Below are 16,374 nucleotides of genomic sequence, written 5' to 3' on the forward strand. Positions count from 1 at the left end.
ATGCTGCTTCATATTTTTGTAGAAGCTATAATAGATTTTATTTTTTAGGATTCTTTGATGAATAGAAAGTTCAAAAGGACAACATTTATTTGACATAGAAATATTTTGTAACATTATAAATGCCTTTACTCTGACTTATGATTAATTTCATGCGTCATCGTTGGATAAAAGTATTAATTTCTTTAAAAAAAACTTTTGAACTTTGAAATTTTGAACGGTAGTATAGATCCACATCACCCAAATTGTTCTTATTTAACATTCGACAAAGTCAAACCGTCCCAAGTCATTAAGGAGCGTTAAATGCTTTTGTGAGTTAATCTGGAAGCTCAGCGACTCTCAGGACATTTCAGTGACGGAGGACTGAGGAAGGACAGAGCCAAGATAGCGGATTAGGAAACTTGTTCCTTTGAATGCAGTGCAAAGCCACAGAGATGATCCTTGGATTTCCATGGAGACTATGACATCTAAGCGCTCAGTCACCATCATTATACGCTCACTTCCTGTTTGGCTGAGTCAGTGTTGAGTGGGTGCAGTCGAGTGCTGTCTTACTTTGGATGTTGTTGGCAAACACCGTCTCCCAGCAGTACATCTTAATGAACTTCATGCAGCCCAGGATCTCGTTCATCAGCTGGACACGCCGGTCCGTAACCACCACACACCTTTTACGGAAATACGCCGTCAAGCGAGAGGCCAGCATCTGCAGGAAATAATTCAAATGTGAAGAACGACCTGTACAGTAAGACACAAGGCTACAGTGTGTCCAGACTCAAAGGGAAATCACGAGTAAAACTATTAGTGCATGGACCAAGGCAAGCATGTAGTTTAAAAGTGTGTAGAAATTTTAGGTATCAATTTAGCTTAGGGAACACTATTCAGTTGCTTATTACCTTGCATGTTAGTATCATATTGGCTGTTTATTAGTAATTAAAAAAAGCACATACGTGACCCTGGACCACAAAACCAGTCATAAGGGTCATTTTTTTTTTTTTTTTTTATTTACACATCAGCTGAAAGCTGAATAAATAAGCTTCCATTGTATGGTTTGTTCGAATAGGACAATATTTGGCTATTTAACTATTTAAAGATCTGGAATCTGAGGGTGCAAAAAAATCTAAACATTGAGAAAATCGCCTTATGCATATCACTAATCAAAAATTAAGTTTTGATATATGCACGGTAGGAAATTTACAAAATATCTTCATGGAACATGATCTTTATTTAATATCCTAATAATTTTTGGCATAAAAGAAAAATCGATAATTTTGACGCATTCAATGTATTGTTGGCTATTGCTACAAATATACCTGTGCTACTTATGACTGGATTTGTGGTCCAGGGTCACATATTAATGCATAACCATATTCTAAATCCTTTAACCCTACCTAATACCTAAACATAACTAATACAACAACGTACTATTAATAAGCTTCAGCTTCTTGAGGGAAAACTCTTAATTAATAGTCATTTTCGGAAAAAAAATAAATAATCAAATTTGGTTACAGAGTAGGGAATTCACTGTTTTGCTAGAGAAAACTCTTCATCTGTTGCCTGGAGTCGTGTGGAGTACTTTGAAGCTGCCTTAATATGGATTTTGGTCTATCAAAAATGAGTCTGGTTCACTTGCATTAGATGGAGAAAAATCCTGGAATGTTTTCCTGCAAAACCTTAATTTCTCTTCAGCTGAAAAAGTCGTTCGCACCTTGGAAGGCCTGGGCATGAGTAAATAATAAGGTCATTTTTTAGGCCATTTTTGATCTATTACTATACTGTGTCTCAAATCACAGCTAAACTGCAGCTGCACGCATGAAACCATCTTCCCTGACAAGCTCATCATAACATCATAGCATAATTGAATCTAACATCATGTTCTGTTACTACATGACTTTCAAAGACCTTTTGATTTCCAGTCTAAGTTGGTGTCTGGTCTAGACAAGTCTCAGTCTAGTCAGGGGGGTCTTAAACCAGCAATCAAGTTTAGGCTGGTTTAAGCAGGTCAGCAGCTGTTTTATTGACAATAAAGCACGGCTATGACCGCTTCACCCTGGGTATCACTGTGCAACATAAACGATCAATAATATAGTCTCAAAGCTGTTCAATGTATGCATTTCAGCAAGATTAACTTTGTTATTTATTTAATATTACTGTATTTATAAGTTTTCTTTTTCAGGTATGATTATGTATGTCCATCAATTTACACTGTAATGACGCTTACAAACTCGCGCTGTGTTGCAAATCAGTCTGTTTTAAACTAAAAGACGGAAAACAGACATTTTCTCATGCTGAGAGATAAGCAGATGTATGTGTGTGAGAAAATATCATATATTGTATTAAATTCTGTGAATGTGTGAGACTTCTGGTTCGTTACTGCTATAGGGAAATGACAAGAAGAATAACAAAGTTCAGTAAAGAGTAAAACTGTGTTACAAACCAGTGTGTTCATAATTAAGATAATACATTAAAATAATATGGTAAGAACACCAGTGTGCAATATCAAGCAGCAAAAATATGTTTTGCACAGCTAAAATAGCTGGAAGCAGATGACACCTGAAGCCAGACACATTAAATTTACAAATGGCCATGGGAAAAATAAGGTGCATTCTTTGTTTTTATTTGAACTCTATTAGTTGATTCTCTTGCCACTGTGAATAAATCATGGCTGAAGGGATTGCAGGCCTAACAACAAACTTCAGCTGTGACTTATTCACAGTAGAGCATGGCCTCTTGTACCATATCACATAACACATGTCAGATCAAAAGTGAAAATGTCAGATTTAATGTCTTTTGAGAAAATCATGTCACAAGTCACACGTGAGAAAAAAAAAAAAAAAAAAAAGAGTTCTCTTTCATAGGTTCACTCGACGCTGCGTAGCTTTGATGCATTGGGAACGCCCTCTGGGTGTGACGATTTTCTGAAGCCCTTATAGAATCATGCCAATTCATTGGCTGATGGTGCGGATGCCGTCCCAGACGTTCTTACGTCGCCATCCTTATCCCATCTGCTCCTCAGATTTCAGTGGCCATATCAGCCCTTCTGTTGCAGTTTTTCTAGCCCGATATTCGGACTGTTTTTCGCTGAGCTTCTTCATTTGCACTTCGGGAATAGTGGAACTGCGATAGTGGAACGATGTTCTCCTCGCGGTGGAGTGCATGGATTTTCGTCGCTGCCAGTCGCCGTGTTCTCGCTTCATCGCGAGCGACGACCCGTACGGTAAGAGTGTTAACTTTATGTTTGGGGTTTTCACACACGTGCGATGCGGTTTACAGTGCTTAAATGTATAACTGTTCAAGTCGTCTGTCTGAAGTGGCCTAGGCCCTCCGTGAATCCGCAACCTGGGGTTCAGATGTTGAGCTCGAGGCGATGGAGAGTGAGCAGACGGGCCTCGCCCTTTCTCTCCCTTTGTCGCCCGAGCCAGCGTGCGCGGATTCTCGGGACTTCTCTTATGATGGTTATGCTCTAGCCCAGAGGCACGCTAAACGATTTCTTCTGGGCTAGAAAAATCTCTGTACACTGTGGCGTCCGAGTCCGAGGATTTCAGGCCTGCTTCAGCCGACGCTCTCCCGCCTAGCGACCAGGAAGCGTGGCCTTCCGCAGCCTACTCAGAGTTTATAGACGTGCTGGCGCGCGCCTCAGGGAAGCACTCTATTGACTGGCCCCACGAGCCCCGCAAATCCCAGTTGTCTAAACTCGACGAGCGGTTTCTTAGCGGCCTAATTCGGCATTTACAAATTACATACCGCTCATTTTCCTGCTTTATATTGCTTAAAAAGAAATATAAAATACGGAGATCGGTCTGCCAACCCTGCCAGTGTTCCACGGCGCAGCGGTCTCCAGCGAGCGCTTCTCTCAGTCTCTTCTGCCCGGAAACGTAGTGGAACTGAGAGGCTCACCACCCCTTCGGTGGTCTCTAGAGCAGCTGGTTCGGCCATCTCCTGCTGTTCCTCTGCTCCAGGGCACCGAGCTAGCAGCTCTAAGCACATCAGAGACCAGTTTCGAGAGACTGATTCCCTTAGCAGACCATTGGCAGCGTGGAAACTACTGCCAGATGTGTCTCCATGGGTCCTGCACACTGTAGAAGCAGTTCGGTGCTTCGTCGCCACTTTCATCGGGGTTTCTCCCACACTGTGGGCCCCGAGCAGGCTCTGGTAATCGAACAAGGGAGGCCCTGAAGTTTGCTTTGGGGGCAAAGCGTACCATTATCGGGTTCTTCCCTTCTAAATGGCCACTGCAAGCATTGTAGGCCTCCTCTTGCTGCTGAGAGGTTTCGAGGCCTCCGCTTGCCAGAACTCTGCTGGGACAGTCTGTGTATGGTAGGGCCCTAGGTGAGCCTCCTTACAATATCCCAGCGTGTGGAGTGTAGTAAGCCTCCTCTCAATCTAGAGAGTCGTCATGCTGAGGCCTCCGGTCCTAGAGCCCGACTATTTCGGCGAGTGTTTTCAGATCTCCTCTCGCTATAGAGAGTCTTTGAGGCCTCTGCTCGCTAGAGATCCGCTAGGGCAGTTATGTGAGTGGTAGGTAATCTCCTCTCAGGATGCCCAGTGTGTGGTGTGTAGTAGGCCTCCTCTCGATCTAGAGAGTCACGTTGAGGCCTCTGCTGTTTCTGTTTCGGTGAGTGTTGTCGGGCCTCCTCTCGCTACAGAGAGTTTTCGAGGCCTCCGCTCACCGGAACACGAGGAAACTGTACGCCCTGAAGTGGAAGTTTCACTTCATGGTGCGGAGGTCTCCAGCTTGGTACAGTTCTGGAGTTCTTGCAGGCATGTTCCTCCGCAGGGATAACCCACTCCACCCTGAAGGTCTACGTGGTGGTGTTATTGGCCTACCACGCCCTTCTTGGTGGCCAGTCAGTGGGCAGACACCCCCTTGTTACATGTTTCATCCAGTGGCTGAGGCCTCCGGCCAGAGAGCTATGCTATGTGGTAGTTCAGGAATGTGGAAGTTCAAGTCCTCTGATCTCCCCTCTTCTTGGGGGTCAAGACTCACTTCTCAGAAGTTGGCCTTCAGGACACAGGCCCCGCCCATTTTAACTTTGATGCTGACCGCCATGGCTTGCCGCATCGAAGCACAGAATTTTTCATGGGGTGAGGGAAGCAATTTCGCTGGCTTGCAAGGTGCGTGGTCTTCACCTCTCAGTATTTGGGCACACTCTACCGGGAGTGTGGTTTCCTCTCAAGTTCCCTTTAGAGTAGTCCGCCTAGAGGATATTTGTATCGTGGCAGGATGTTCCTCTCCGCTCACTTTTATCAGGATCTTGACATGGCTCCTGGTTCCCGGTTCTTGTCTGTTTGAACCAGTCGTGGATGCTATCTGGTTCATCTTCGGGCCAGATACGGCAGTGCTTTAGCTTGGCATGTTTGGTATATCGTTCCCAATTCGTCCGCTGCTAAGCTCCTCGCGCTACAGACAAGTGGCCTTTTCCGGCAGAGAAATCTGAGGAGCAGATGGCACGTTCGCCAGTATAAGGATGGCGACGTAAGAACGTCTGGGACGGCATCCGTGCCATCAGCCAATGAATTGGCTTGATTCTATAAGGGCTTCAGACAATCAGCACACCCAGAGGGCGTTCCCAATGTTTCAAAGCTACGCAGCATCTCGTTCCCTACTTTTCCTTTCTCTTTGGAGTGTTACAAGCTGTTTGTACATAGATAAGATCCCTGAAGTTGCAAAGACTAAAGTCTCAAAACCAAAGAGATAATCTTTATATAAGTTAAGACTTGGCCACGCCCTCCTAAAACGGCTCATTCAAACACGTCCCCACATGTCTACGTCACAGTGTGGGAAGATTTGCAAAACTACGCCCAAATGTATACACAAAGAAAGAAGGCGTAACTATTATTCTCGCTGTAGTATTGTTCCGCCATGTTGTGGAGATGCTTTGTGTTTTGTTGTGAAAGCGAAACTACTTAGAGGAAAACTACTTTTGGAAACTTCCAAAAGAGGACACAACCAGAAATCAGTTGTAAAGTTGTGTTTACAACACTGTTCCAGAACAGATCAACCCAAATATTAGTTTGTGCAGCGCATTTTATGGAGGACTGTTTCCTGAACCTGGGAGAGTAGCCTACAATGCTGACTTGCACAAATGCTGTTTCTATAAAGTGGGGCAATTCCAACTTTGCAAGGACAGTCTGGTTTTTCTGACTCACAGCCTGTAAGTACGACAATTCAAACGCGAGTTTTCAGCAGTGTAGAGTAGTGCTTGTTGTTTCTCCGATCACAAATGCAGGCATGGTAATGTTTACACATGGCGCGATGCAACGCGGCGCGTAAAAAGACAGTGTAAGTCAATATAATCAGTAATTATGTCCCCACTGGATGCAACAAATGCCTAGTTTATAAAGGGATTTATTGTTTTTGTCTCATCGTGCTGTGAGGGGCGTAACATTTCCGTCTCACGCTTGAGGTATTCGGCCAGTCACAATGTACTGGATAGCTGGCCAATCAGAGCATGCCTCACTTCTCAGAACGATAAGCTTCGTAAAAAAGCGTTTCAGAAAGGCGGGGCATAGAGGAGCAGCAATAATGTACAGTATGTGGAAAATAATGTGTTTTTTTCCCCTTAAACCACATAAACACATTGCATTACAGCAAATACACAAAATAATGTTATTTTTTGCAACGTCATATGACCCCTTTAACAAAAGGTTTAGATGTGCTTATCTTACCATGGTGGGATAGAAGATGACAAAAATGGCCGATCCCACGAGTGCAGTCGGTCCTAAGAAATAGGCGGAGTATGACAGACCCAGAATCCCAACGAGAGGCCCTCCGGCCAGCAGACAGCCCACTGAGATGGCCTCGTACAGTCGCTGTCCATCACTGGAGCAAATGTTTACCAGCTGAAAGAGTAACAGGATGAGTCACCCAAACTAAAATATGGCGCGCATAACCTGCATCAGCCCTGGCACAGTGCATTAGCGTCATACAGCACTCAGGCCTCACAAACACAAGCCCAGTTTGGTTTTAAAGGTCACATGCATAAGTGAGCTTAAACTACATAAAGACCCGAACCCTCCTATGAATCAGTGTTAATTTCGTTGACTAAGACGATGACGAAAAATATTCGTCAACGAACCTTTTTTCTGTGACTAAGACGAGACGTTGACGAGCTAAAACTAATATCTGATGATAAAAACTATGACGAAATTTATGCGCGTCTTCGTTAACAAGACGAGACGGGACTAAAATGTTATTTGAGGACTACCAGACATTCAAAATACATCCTATAGGCTAAGTTAACTGACTTGTCTTTCAAAATGTGCGTCTCTGTCATTAGATAAGGTGCGTTTGCATATCTAGTCTCAGTATGGCAGCCGCAGTGGACGGATAGGCTACCAAAACGCGAACTATAGCGATCTGAAACAATGGCCTCAGCACCCGAAGGGTTAGGGAGTGGGTGACCAGACGTCCCGTTTTTCCCGGGAGTCACAATTCATTGTCGATTAACTTAAAGTCAGTGAAGGTGCGATAGGCGGAAACGCGCTGATAGAAGTGCTCTCTCTCGCGCACGCTCCACTTCTTCAGTTCTCATACAGCGCGCGATCAGTTCTCAGAGCTCAAATACACACACAGCAGTCCACATGTCTCTCATGTAGAGCATCTCACGGAAATACAGTCCGTTATGGTTTAAGTGAGCTTAAACAGGTGGGTGAAAACTGAATGTATGTCAGTAGGCTATTACATACATACCTTCCGTCTTAAATGGACAGCATTCCTAATTATCTGTCATAAATGTTAACCAACAAAATATGTTAAATAAATGTATACTTAAGTAAACCTACTGTATCTGAAAAATGAGTTTAATTTATATTTCTACCAAAAAATGAGAATTTATTCCAGTTTTTCCAAATTCAATCCTTGATTCAAATTTCTTATAACTAAGCTTAATTGATTTGGTCTAAAGAGAGAAGAATTGATGACTGTTTTTGTTTAAATACTACATATAAAATAGCTACCAAAATAAATGTTGGTAACTGCAGTTTGACTAAAAGTTGACAAAAATGCAATGACTTTTCGTCGACTAAAACTAGACTAAAACTATGAAAGACTCAAATGACTAAAACTAGACTAAAACTATGAAAGACTCAAATGACTAAAATGTGACTAAGACTATTAAGCATTTTCGTCTCAAGATAAAGACTAAGACTAAATCAAAAAGGCCTGCCAAAATTAACACTGCTATGAATCCTCTCAGATGTTATATTCCCTTTACATTCAAGTAAATAAGGCATGACCTGAGAAGCTGTTCGAAGCTTGTTTACAACAGTGCTGCTCCTAATGAATAGTTTAGTGTTTATTACGGGAGTATTAACACACGGTTCACCTCTCCTGTGCTGATGTCTTTAGTGCTGCGTAGCCGCAGGATCTTCTGGAAGGCGAAAGTGAGCGCGGCTCCCCGGAGGCGTGCGGCTGTGCGGTAGTTGACAGCCCACACTAAAGCCAGAGACCAGGAGCGTGTCAGCTCCATGAGGAAAATCCCGGCGACCAGAGCCAGGCCGTACACCAGCTTCACCTCTGCGCACTGAGAATACTCCAGCAGGGCTCGGACCAGCAGAGCCTGTGAATAACACCACACACTTTTTAATTTTTATTTTTATTTGAACAGAATCAAAATTACATGAGGAGGGATTCAGAGGTGAGCCTTGAGGTTTTATGGTATCAGAACATCCTTTGACTTGCACTGGGGTCGTGGGATCAAGTGCTGCTCAATGGAAAACACTAGAAAACTTTTTTAAAAACACTAGAGTCTATTTTTTTATTCGACTCAAACTATTCTCGCTCTAATTATAATACAGATCTGCTCCTGGATGCTAATTGGACAGTACTGTACATTGCTAAACAACTGAATTCATAAAGAAATTAATATAAAGAAAAAAAACTAAAATAACAATTGAAACTGGATTTTTTTTAAATCCTAATTCACTTTTCAAATTGATCTTATGCCTTTGACCAAATTATTTTTTTTTTGTATGTTTTACATTTTTGTTGTAAAAGATAAATGCTTTTAGTCAGTAAGGACCAATTAAATTGTTTAAATATGACAGTAAAATACATTTATAAAATATATATATATATATATATATATATATATATATATATATATATATAATAAATGCTGTTCTTTTGAACTTTCAATTCATGAAAAAACAACAAAAAATAAAAACACGAAATTTGAACTAGGAAATTAATTTTTCATTCAATCACTTTTCAAATCGTTCTTATGCGTTCTTTTAATTGGTCCTTATTCATTAAGGACCAATTAAATCATTTAAAACTGATGGTAAGAGACCTTTATAAACAAAATATATATTTTGAATAAATGCTGTTCTTTAAACTTTCTATTCATCAAATAATACTTAGTTAAATGGGTTAAATGGAACTTGTCATCCTCAATCACTTTTCAAATTGTTCTTATGCCTCTGACCAAACACATTTATTTATTTTTTTATCAAAAGCAATGGTAAATTACATTTATAAAATATAAAAAATATATATTTTAAATAAATCCTATTCTTTTGAACTTTATTTTCATCTTTTGGACTTTTGTTTTTCAAATACTGAAAAACAAAACATATCACGGTTTGCACAAAAATATCAAGCAGCAAAAACGGTTTTTAACATTGATAATAATAATAAATGTTTCTTGAGCGCCAAGGCTTTGCTATCACACAAATAAATTTCATTTTAAAATATATTTGAATAATGAAAGTTATTTTAATTTGTAATAATATTTCACAATTCTACAATTTTACTGTATTTTTTATCAATAATGCAGCTTTGGTGAGCATTAGGGACTACTAAAAACGTTTAAAAAAAATAAATAAATCTTACCGACCCCCAAATTTTGAATGGTAGTGTTATTAAGCCAAAAATAATATTTGAGTATTTACTTGAACCCATGGACAGGAGTAGTGAGGAAATATTTAATTTAAGAAAAGAGCACTAAAATGTACTGCAAATAAATATACGAGCTACTGAGACAATGGCTGACCCATGCAACACTAAACACATCAACGCAAGGAAATAAGTGTGCTATTCTGTAACATGTAATCCCTGATAATGCTATTAAGCGAGTGCTGTCAGGAGCATGTGCGGCCTTGTGTGGGGAAATAAAATGAACAGCTGCGTTCCCAACAGCGGCACAGTGAGAAACTCCCAGCTACCCCTCATAGTGAAACTAATAAGATCAAAAATGTGTTTTTTTACAAGAATTTTTTTAATCCTAAATCACTCTGTTGAATAAATATCTAAGCTCATTTGACAACAGAAATAAAGCAGCAGGCAATAACTTGAATAATATGAATAACATGGACCATGGAAAATCCAGACACACGTCACAATCCTGTGGATTAATACTAGTTTGAAGTACAAGAAGGCATGAAAAAATTCTGGCATATTTTACAATTTTCATTTTGAGCCTACACAAGCTGCTGATATAATCTCTCCATTGATCCCTTGAATATAAAACTGTTCATAAATGTGTGCAGGTATGTTTATGAAGCAGGAAAGTGCTGAACCATCACAGTGTTCATGCGCAGTTAAAGGGACAGTTCATCCATGAATTATGAAAATGTAATTATTTTTGCACTAGGGATGAGCAATATGGCCAAATATTATCACAATATTTTCCCCATATCATACAATATCATTATGTATAACTGTATTAATTTACCATTAATGGGGAAGGAAATGCTTTCCACATGTTTGCTAGACCTTGAGAACGAATGTAAAGATAGTTTGTTTGTTCCCAATTAAACTCCACAGAGCTTTTAGTTTAGGGCCTCATGACATCTGCTTTATTTTCCACTAAATTCAGTTTTCCATTTTATTTATTATTTTTCACTTTGTTTTATGATTCAATACAAATTTATCATAAAAATGGCGTCTAATTAAATGAATTAATAACTTTAATAAAATGTAATCAATCTTTTAAAATGTATTAAAACATTGCATTTTTATGTTTTGTCAAATAAGATGCTGCACAACATCACTGTATAACTGTATACATTAATGAAAACAAATTCCTTAGTTGTATGAAATTCTTTAAAAATACCACTACTACTATTATTATTATTATTATTACTTTGAGAATTATATTTTTTGTGCCCTGTTTTGTCACCCCAAACGTGAAGGACTTGATTTCTTTCATGACACACACAAAGAAAATCTTCACAGATTTTTCATTCAACAACGATTCATAATGATCGCTGGCTGCTCCAAAGCATCATATAATGCACACATCATAGCTATTTTTTGTCTAAATAATGCTTTTTCTCCTCTTGGTTCTTTTAATTGAACTATCCCATTAAGACAAACAGTTAGTGTTTGGACAGCAGAAGCAGGTCAAAGGTCAGCATGCAACCCAACACTTATGTCAGAAGGAAAATGAGGACAACTCACAGGTCCAACAAATCCAGCCACCATGGTGATGAGCAGGGAGAAGATTGCCACCAGCATACGGGTCTGACAGAACCTCCAGAACACCCGGGACAGAGACGCCCCGTCCTTCCCTCGCTGCTTGAGCTCCTCGTGCCACAGCCACTCCAGTCTGAATGATGCATTACCAAACACAGAGTGTGTTATACTACAGCACAAGCATCTGGACTGTTAGTGTAACATGAACAACTGGGTACATCTTTATTAATATCTTTTATTAAATGCATAGTGCACCCAAAAATAAAAATTCTGTCATCTTTTACTCCGCCTCAGGTTTCTCTCTTCTGTTGAACACAAGATGATATTTTGTAGAAGTTTCTGGTAGCCTTTGACTTCTATATTATGATGTTTTATATCAAAACCAATGGAAGTCAATGACTACCAGCAACTATTTGGTTACAAGCACTCTTCAAATTTTTTTTTTAAATATACTCATACAGGTTTGTAACAACTTGAGGGTGAGTAAATGATGACAAAAATTTCATTTTTTGATGAATTATCCCTTTAACTTGAGTTTTAATGACTATTAAAGTACTATACGATTTGTCTTTTTAATACCCGTTTAAAGTCTAAATTAAAGTCAGCATGGAATGAAAAATCACACTATCAATTTTCTAAATGCATGTTATAGATCTTATCTTGAGATCAGATGTTTAGCTTTTAAATATCTTTTTCAAATTGTAGTCAGTAATGTAATTAAGATTATCCATAATAGGTCATGTATTGTGACTACTTTTGGATTACTATTGACATAACTTGTTGATAGGGGGACTTCAAGTAAATATTTTATGAAAGTTTGGGAATACATCACACACACACAAAAAATAAATAAATAAAAAAAGAGAAAAAAATAAGTAGGGAGAATCTAAGAATTATGAATAATTTTGTGTGAATAATCTGTAATCATGTAATCCATAAAAAAAGTAACTGTAATCTGATTATGAGCATTTTAAAATATAATCTAATCTAACTACAAGTACTTAATAAAAGCATCTGATTAGACTACATAACCCAGATTACATGTAATGAGTTACTACCAGCACTGCTCGCCGTCATCTGCCTCCACTTTTGAGTGAAACACCAGCATCAAAATATCCATCAACAACCAATGCATAGAACCATCATTTTGTTTCTTTTAATCTGTTACACTCAAATGTACATCACATTATAACAGCAAAGACTGGTTGCTACATTATTTTCATTGCAACTTTAAGAAATTAAACTTTCTAAATTGTTAGACCAAACCAAAATAAATTAAATTTTAAATTAAACATCACAATTACATCAGCCAAAATGCTTTTGCCACTTTATTAGAACACTCTCTGCAATGCTTGATTCTGATTGGTTAATAGCAGCATTCTGTGCTCAGATATTTTTCAATGATGATGCTCAACTGTATATTGGATTGTTGTTCCTGGCAACAAATCTCCTACATAGTTGTGCTAGTTTTATGTCTCATACGTATCACTCCACTGTGTTTTTCTTCTCACACAATAAAATATAGACAATAAAACCCCTTCAGAATGATATAAGATCCATCTGCTTTTTTGGCAACTTGACTAGATATAATCCCCGACCTCATATCTAAATGAATAAATGTGGGGTATTTAACTGTTAAACTTCTGTATTTTAACTCAAGGGTTAAACAGCCCATCATATATTTCTGCTCTTCGGGTAAAACTTGTTTTGGGCACACATTTAGAGGCCAAAACATCCATACATTCATTATAAATCATAAATAATAATAATATGTTTTATTTTTATAGCGCCTTTCACAAACCCAAGGACGCTTCACAAAATAATACAAGCAATTGGCAAACAAAATACACCAGACAATCAGAGGGGGCATTCAGACAAACAAGTGTTTACAACAAAGAACTACAGATAATAACAAGAGGTCATGCAATCAGATAATGAACATCAATTATGTCCAGGAATAAATGATAAATGATGTTCAGTTTCTCATAAATATTGTAATGCAAAATCTTGAAGCCTCACTGAAAACATCGAAATTCAGCCTCAGAATGAACAATCAGTTTGTTGAGCCTTCAGTTCCCATGCCAAAGAGCACTCACAGCTTCTATCCCTCACAAGGGTACAAGACGAGTTGAACTGTATCTTATTTTTTTTTTTGGTTACATTTGGTTACATTTTCATTTCGTTCTGTTTTGAGGATAACACTTTACGTAAGTGTTCCAGACCCCATAAAATATCCACCACAGCGCACCCCTCACACAAACAAGTGCTCAAGCGTCCCGGCTATCTTTGACACAAATCCAGTAACGGGAGACACAGACCCCGAGGTCAAACACTGAAAACTGACACCGCTTCTTACAGAGCCAGTGAGGCATAGCTGTGACGGCAAATACAGGAGCCTGTATTTAAACACGATCATTGATGTCGCAACAAAAGAAAGCACAGCCAAAGTCTGATCCAATTCATTCACCGAATGTGGGATAATCTCAGATCTGTGATTAGAAAGGGCAGTTACAGATTACGGGTGTTTTTCTATGCTCCCCTGTCCTTGAGAAACCCTTTGAGCCCGTCAGCTTATCTAAAGGGACACGGGCTGTGATCTGACGTGTTAATGACATAACCGTCCTGCAGGAAAGGTGCAGACCGACTCTCTCTCTCTGATGTCTAATCCTTGCTATGAATAACACCCACCTGCCATAACTCTCTGGGCTGTGTGAGCGTGGGAGGCAAGCATCTATCAATCCCCACCATGACTCGAGGGATTCCCACACCAACCTCTTGTTATCAAGGCATCAACTGTGTGAGACCTTGGCATAGGAGGTGTTTTCTAATAGTTCTGTTTGTTCACGGTTCAGCGTTGGCTCATACGAGAGATGCCTAACTTGCGCTTGGCTCCTGGGTAGGGCTGAACGATTTATTGAAATGAAACTGAAATCATGATTTAGCATTTGGCAAATGCTGCGATTTATTGTTTGCCCACAATATCAAATTAACATTAACAGTATCACAACATTTACAGAATGTACAAAGCCTAAAGAGGTGAGGTAACAAATGAATGAATGAAAAAAAAGTGTAGTGGTTTTTTAATAAATATATACACATCCTGCGTCTGTGTAATGTATATTTAAGTAGTGTTTATATACCATATGTGATCCTGGACCACAAGTCGCTGGGGGATATTTGTAGCAATAGCCAACAATACATTGCATGGGTCAAAATGATTGATTTTTCTTTTATGCCAAAAATCATTAGGGTATTAAATAAAGATCATGTTCCATGAAGATATTTTGTAAATTTCCTACTGTAAATATATTAACACTTATTTTTTGATTAGTAATATGCATTGCTAAGGACGTCATTTGAACAACTTTAAAGGTGATTTTCTCAATATTTAGATTTTTTTGCACCCTCAGATTCCAGATTTTCTAATAGTTGTATCTCAGCCAAATATTGTCCGATCATAACAAACCATGTCTACGTCACTGTGTTGGAAGATTTGCATAACAGCGCCTAAACGTTTACGCAAAGAAAGCAGTTTTATAAAAAAATTAGTGGGTGGATTTTTTACATTATTCAAACACCTTATAAAAGTGATTTTTGCATAACAGGTCCCCTTTAAACAGCATAAACATATTGCATTACACCAAATACACAAAATAATGTTATTTTTAGCATCGTCATATGACCCCTTTAAAAAGCAACACATGCCAAACAGCCTCCCAAACTAAACAAGAAGCATTTATACATCAATCAAGTGTTTGAAATAACTTCATTTTCTGATCTGATATGGATTCTTATCACGGAATAAGCATAAAATGTTTTCTATAAGGTAATAATTTAAGGCGATTAGCGTTAGATTTTAAATGTACTTTATTATTATAAAAATACCCAAGACAGCTTGAAGAACACAGATAAACCCTATATTGAGTCATGTGTTTACTGTCTTAATGTTTAATCAATTCAAGCGTTTCTATTTTTTTTTTATTCAGTCACAGCCATAGCTGGATAGCTTTGTCCATATTAGGGATTTCCTGGAAAGTCATGAGTTTTATTACTTCTGTGATGCATATGTGGCGTTTCCGCACGAGGGCGCCCCCTGGCGTCCAGTATTAATACATGTGTTAGCACTCAGTAATTTGCTGGTTTAAAAAATAGGAATAATATTATTATTTTGTCATAAATTTTTATCTAATTATTAATTATTATTTATTTTTTTGTTAATTTGTTTTAAAAACAGCAGACGAACCTTGGATCAGAAAGTTTTTGCCAGTAGCTCACCTCTGGCGGTTCGTTTCTGAGGCCTCGTGGCAAGACAGACCCCACACGTCTTCTATCTTCAGACAGGAATCTTTGTGGGCCCTCCATGCCAGAGGGGACAGCCATTGCAGGGTCATGAAGGAGAAAAATCCTGCATTGTCCACCGGGTGCTGATGTCTGGGGGTGAAAATGGAAGGATTTGGCTCATATCAGTCATCTAGGTGCTATGTGCTATGTCTGAGAACGGCGTGACCTTGAACGTGAGAGAAAATCTTTACTGGCTGCGGCCAAACAGGAGATGAATCACAGCAGTTTGCACGTCCCTCTCAGAACTCTTACGAAGCAGTGAAAAAGTTCAGTGGCTCTTTATCAGTCAGCATGTTAAAAATTGAGCCGTCTGTGAGTAAAGGATAAGAGCGTTCTTATCAGGACCTCATTGACTGTCACTTGAATCCAAATGGCAGCGTAGCAAACATCTCCTAAGGTTTGTTTCACACCTCACAAAAGTATTTCGGTGCATAAGTTTATTTTGGCCCCATATTAACAGGTTTCTCACTGTGTGCATAAGCAGTGTGGAAGAAGTGTAATATAAGTTAGGTTTTTCCACACTAAACTCAGCAGAAAACATGTTTAAAATACACTGTAAATGTATTTTATCCACACAAGCTTTTACAATACAGGCTTATATGAACTGGTGGGACCTATTCAAT

The 16,374-nt window shown here is 39.0% G+C and overlaps 1 protein-coding gene across 1 annotated transcript in view; it reads right to left on the minus strand.

Moving 5' to 3' along the window:
• The window catches only part of LOC306853115 (ATP-binding cassette sub-family C member 5-like), a 49,714-nt gene that overhangs the window by 31,632 nt on the left and 1,708 nt on the right, over positions 1–16,374 (minus strand). Inside the window, exons 2-6 of the mRNA XM_079390306.1 lie at positions 15,686–15,841; positions 11,396–11,543; positions 8,319–8,552; positions 6,661–6,834; positions 550–697 (exon numbers count right to left, since the gene is read on the minus strand). Of these exons, the coding sequence (XP_079246432.1) occupies positions 550–697; positions 6,661–6,834; positions 8,319–8,552; positions 11,396–11,543; positions 15,686–15,841 (860 nt within the window). The remainder of the gene's footprint in view (positions 1–549; positions 698–6,660; positions 6,835–8,318; positions 8,553–11,395; positions 11,544–15,685; positions 15,842–16,374) is intronic.

The sequence above is a fragment of the Barbus barbus genome (assembly GCF_936440315.1).
Source record: "Barbus barbus genome assembly, chromosome: 33".
Classification (NCBI taxonomy): Eukaryota; Metazoa; Chordata; class Actinopteri; order Cypriniformes; family Cyprinidae; genus Barbus; species Barbus barbus.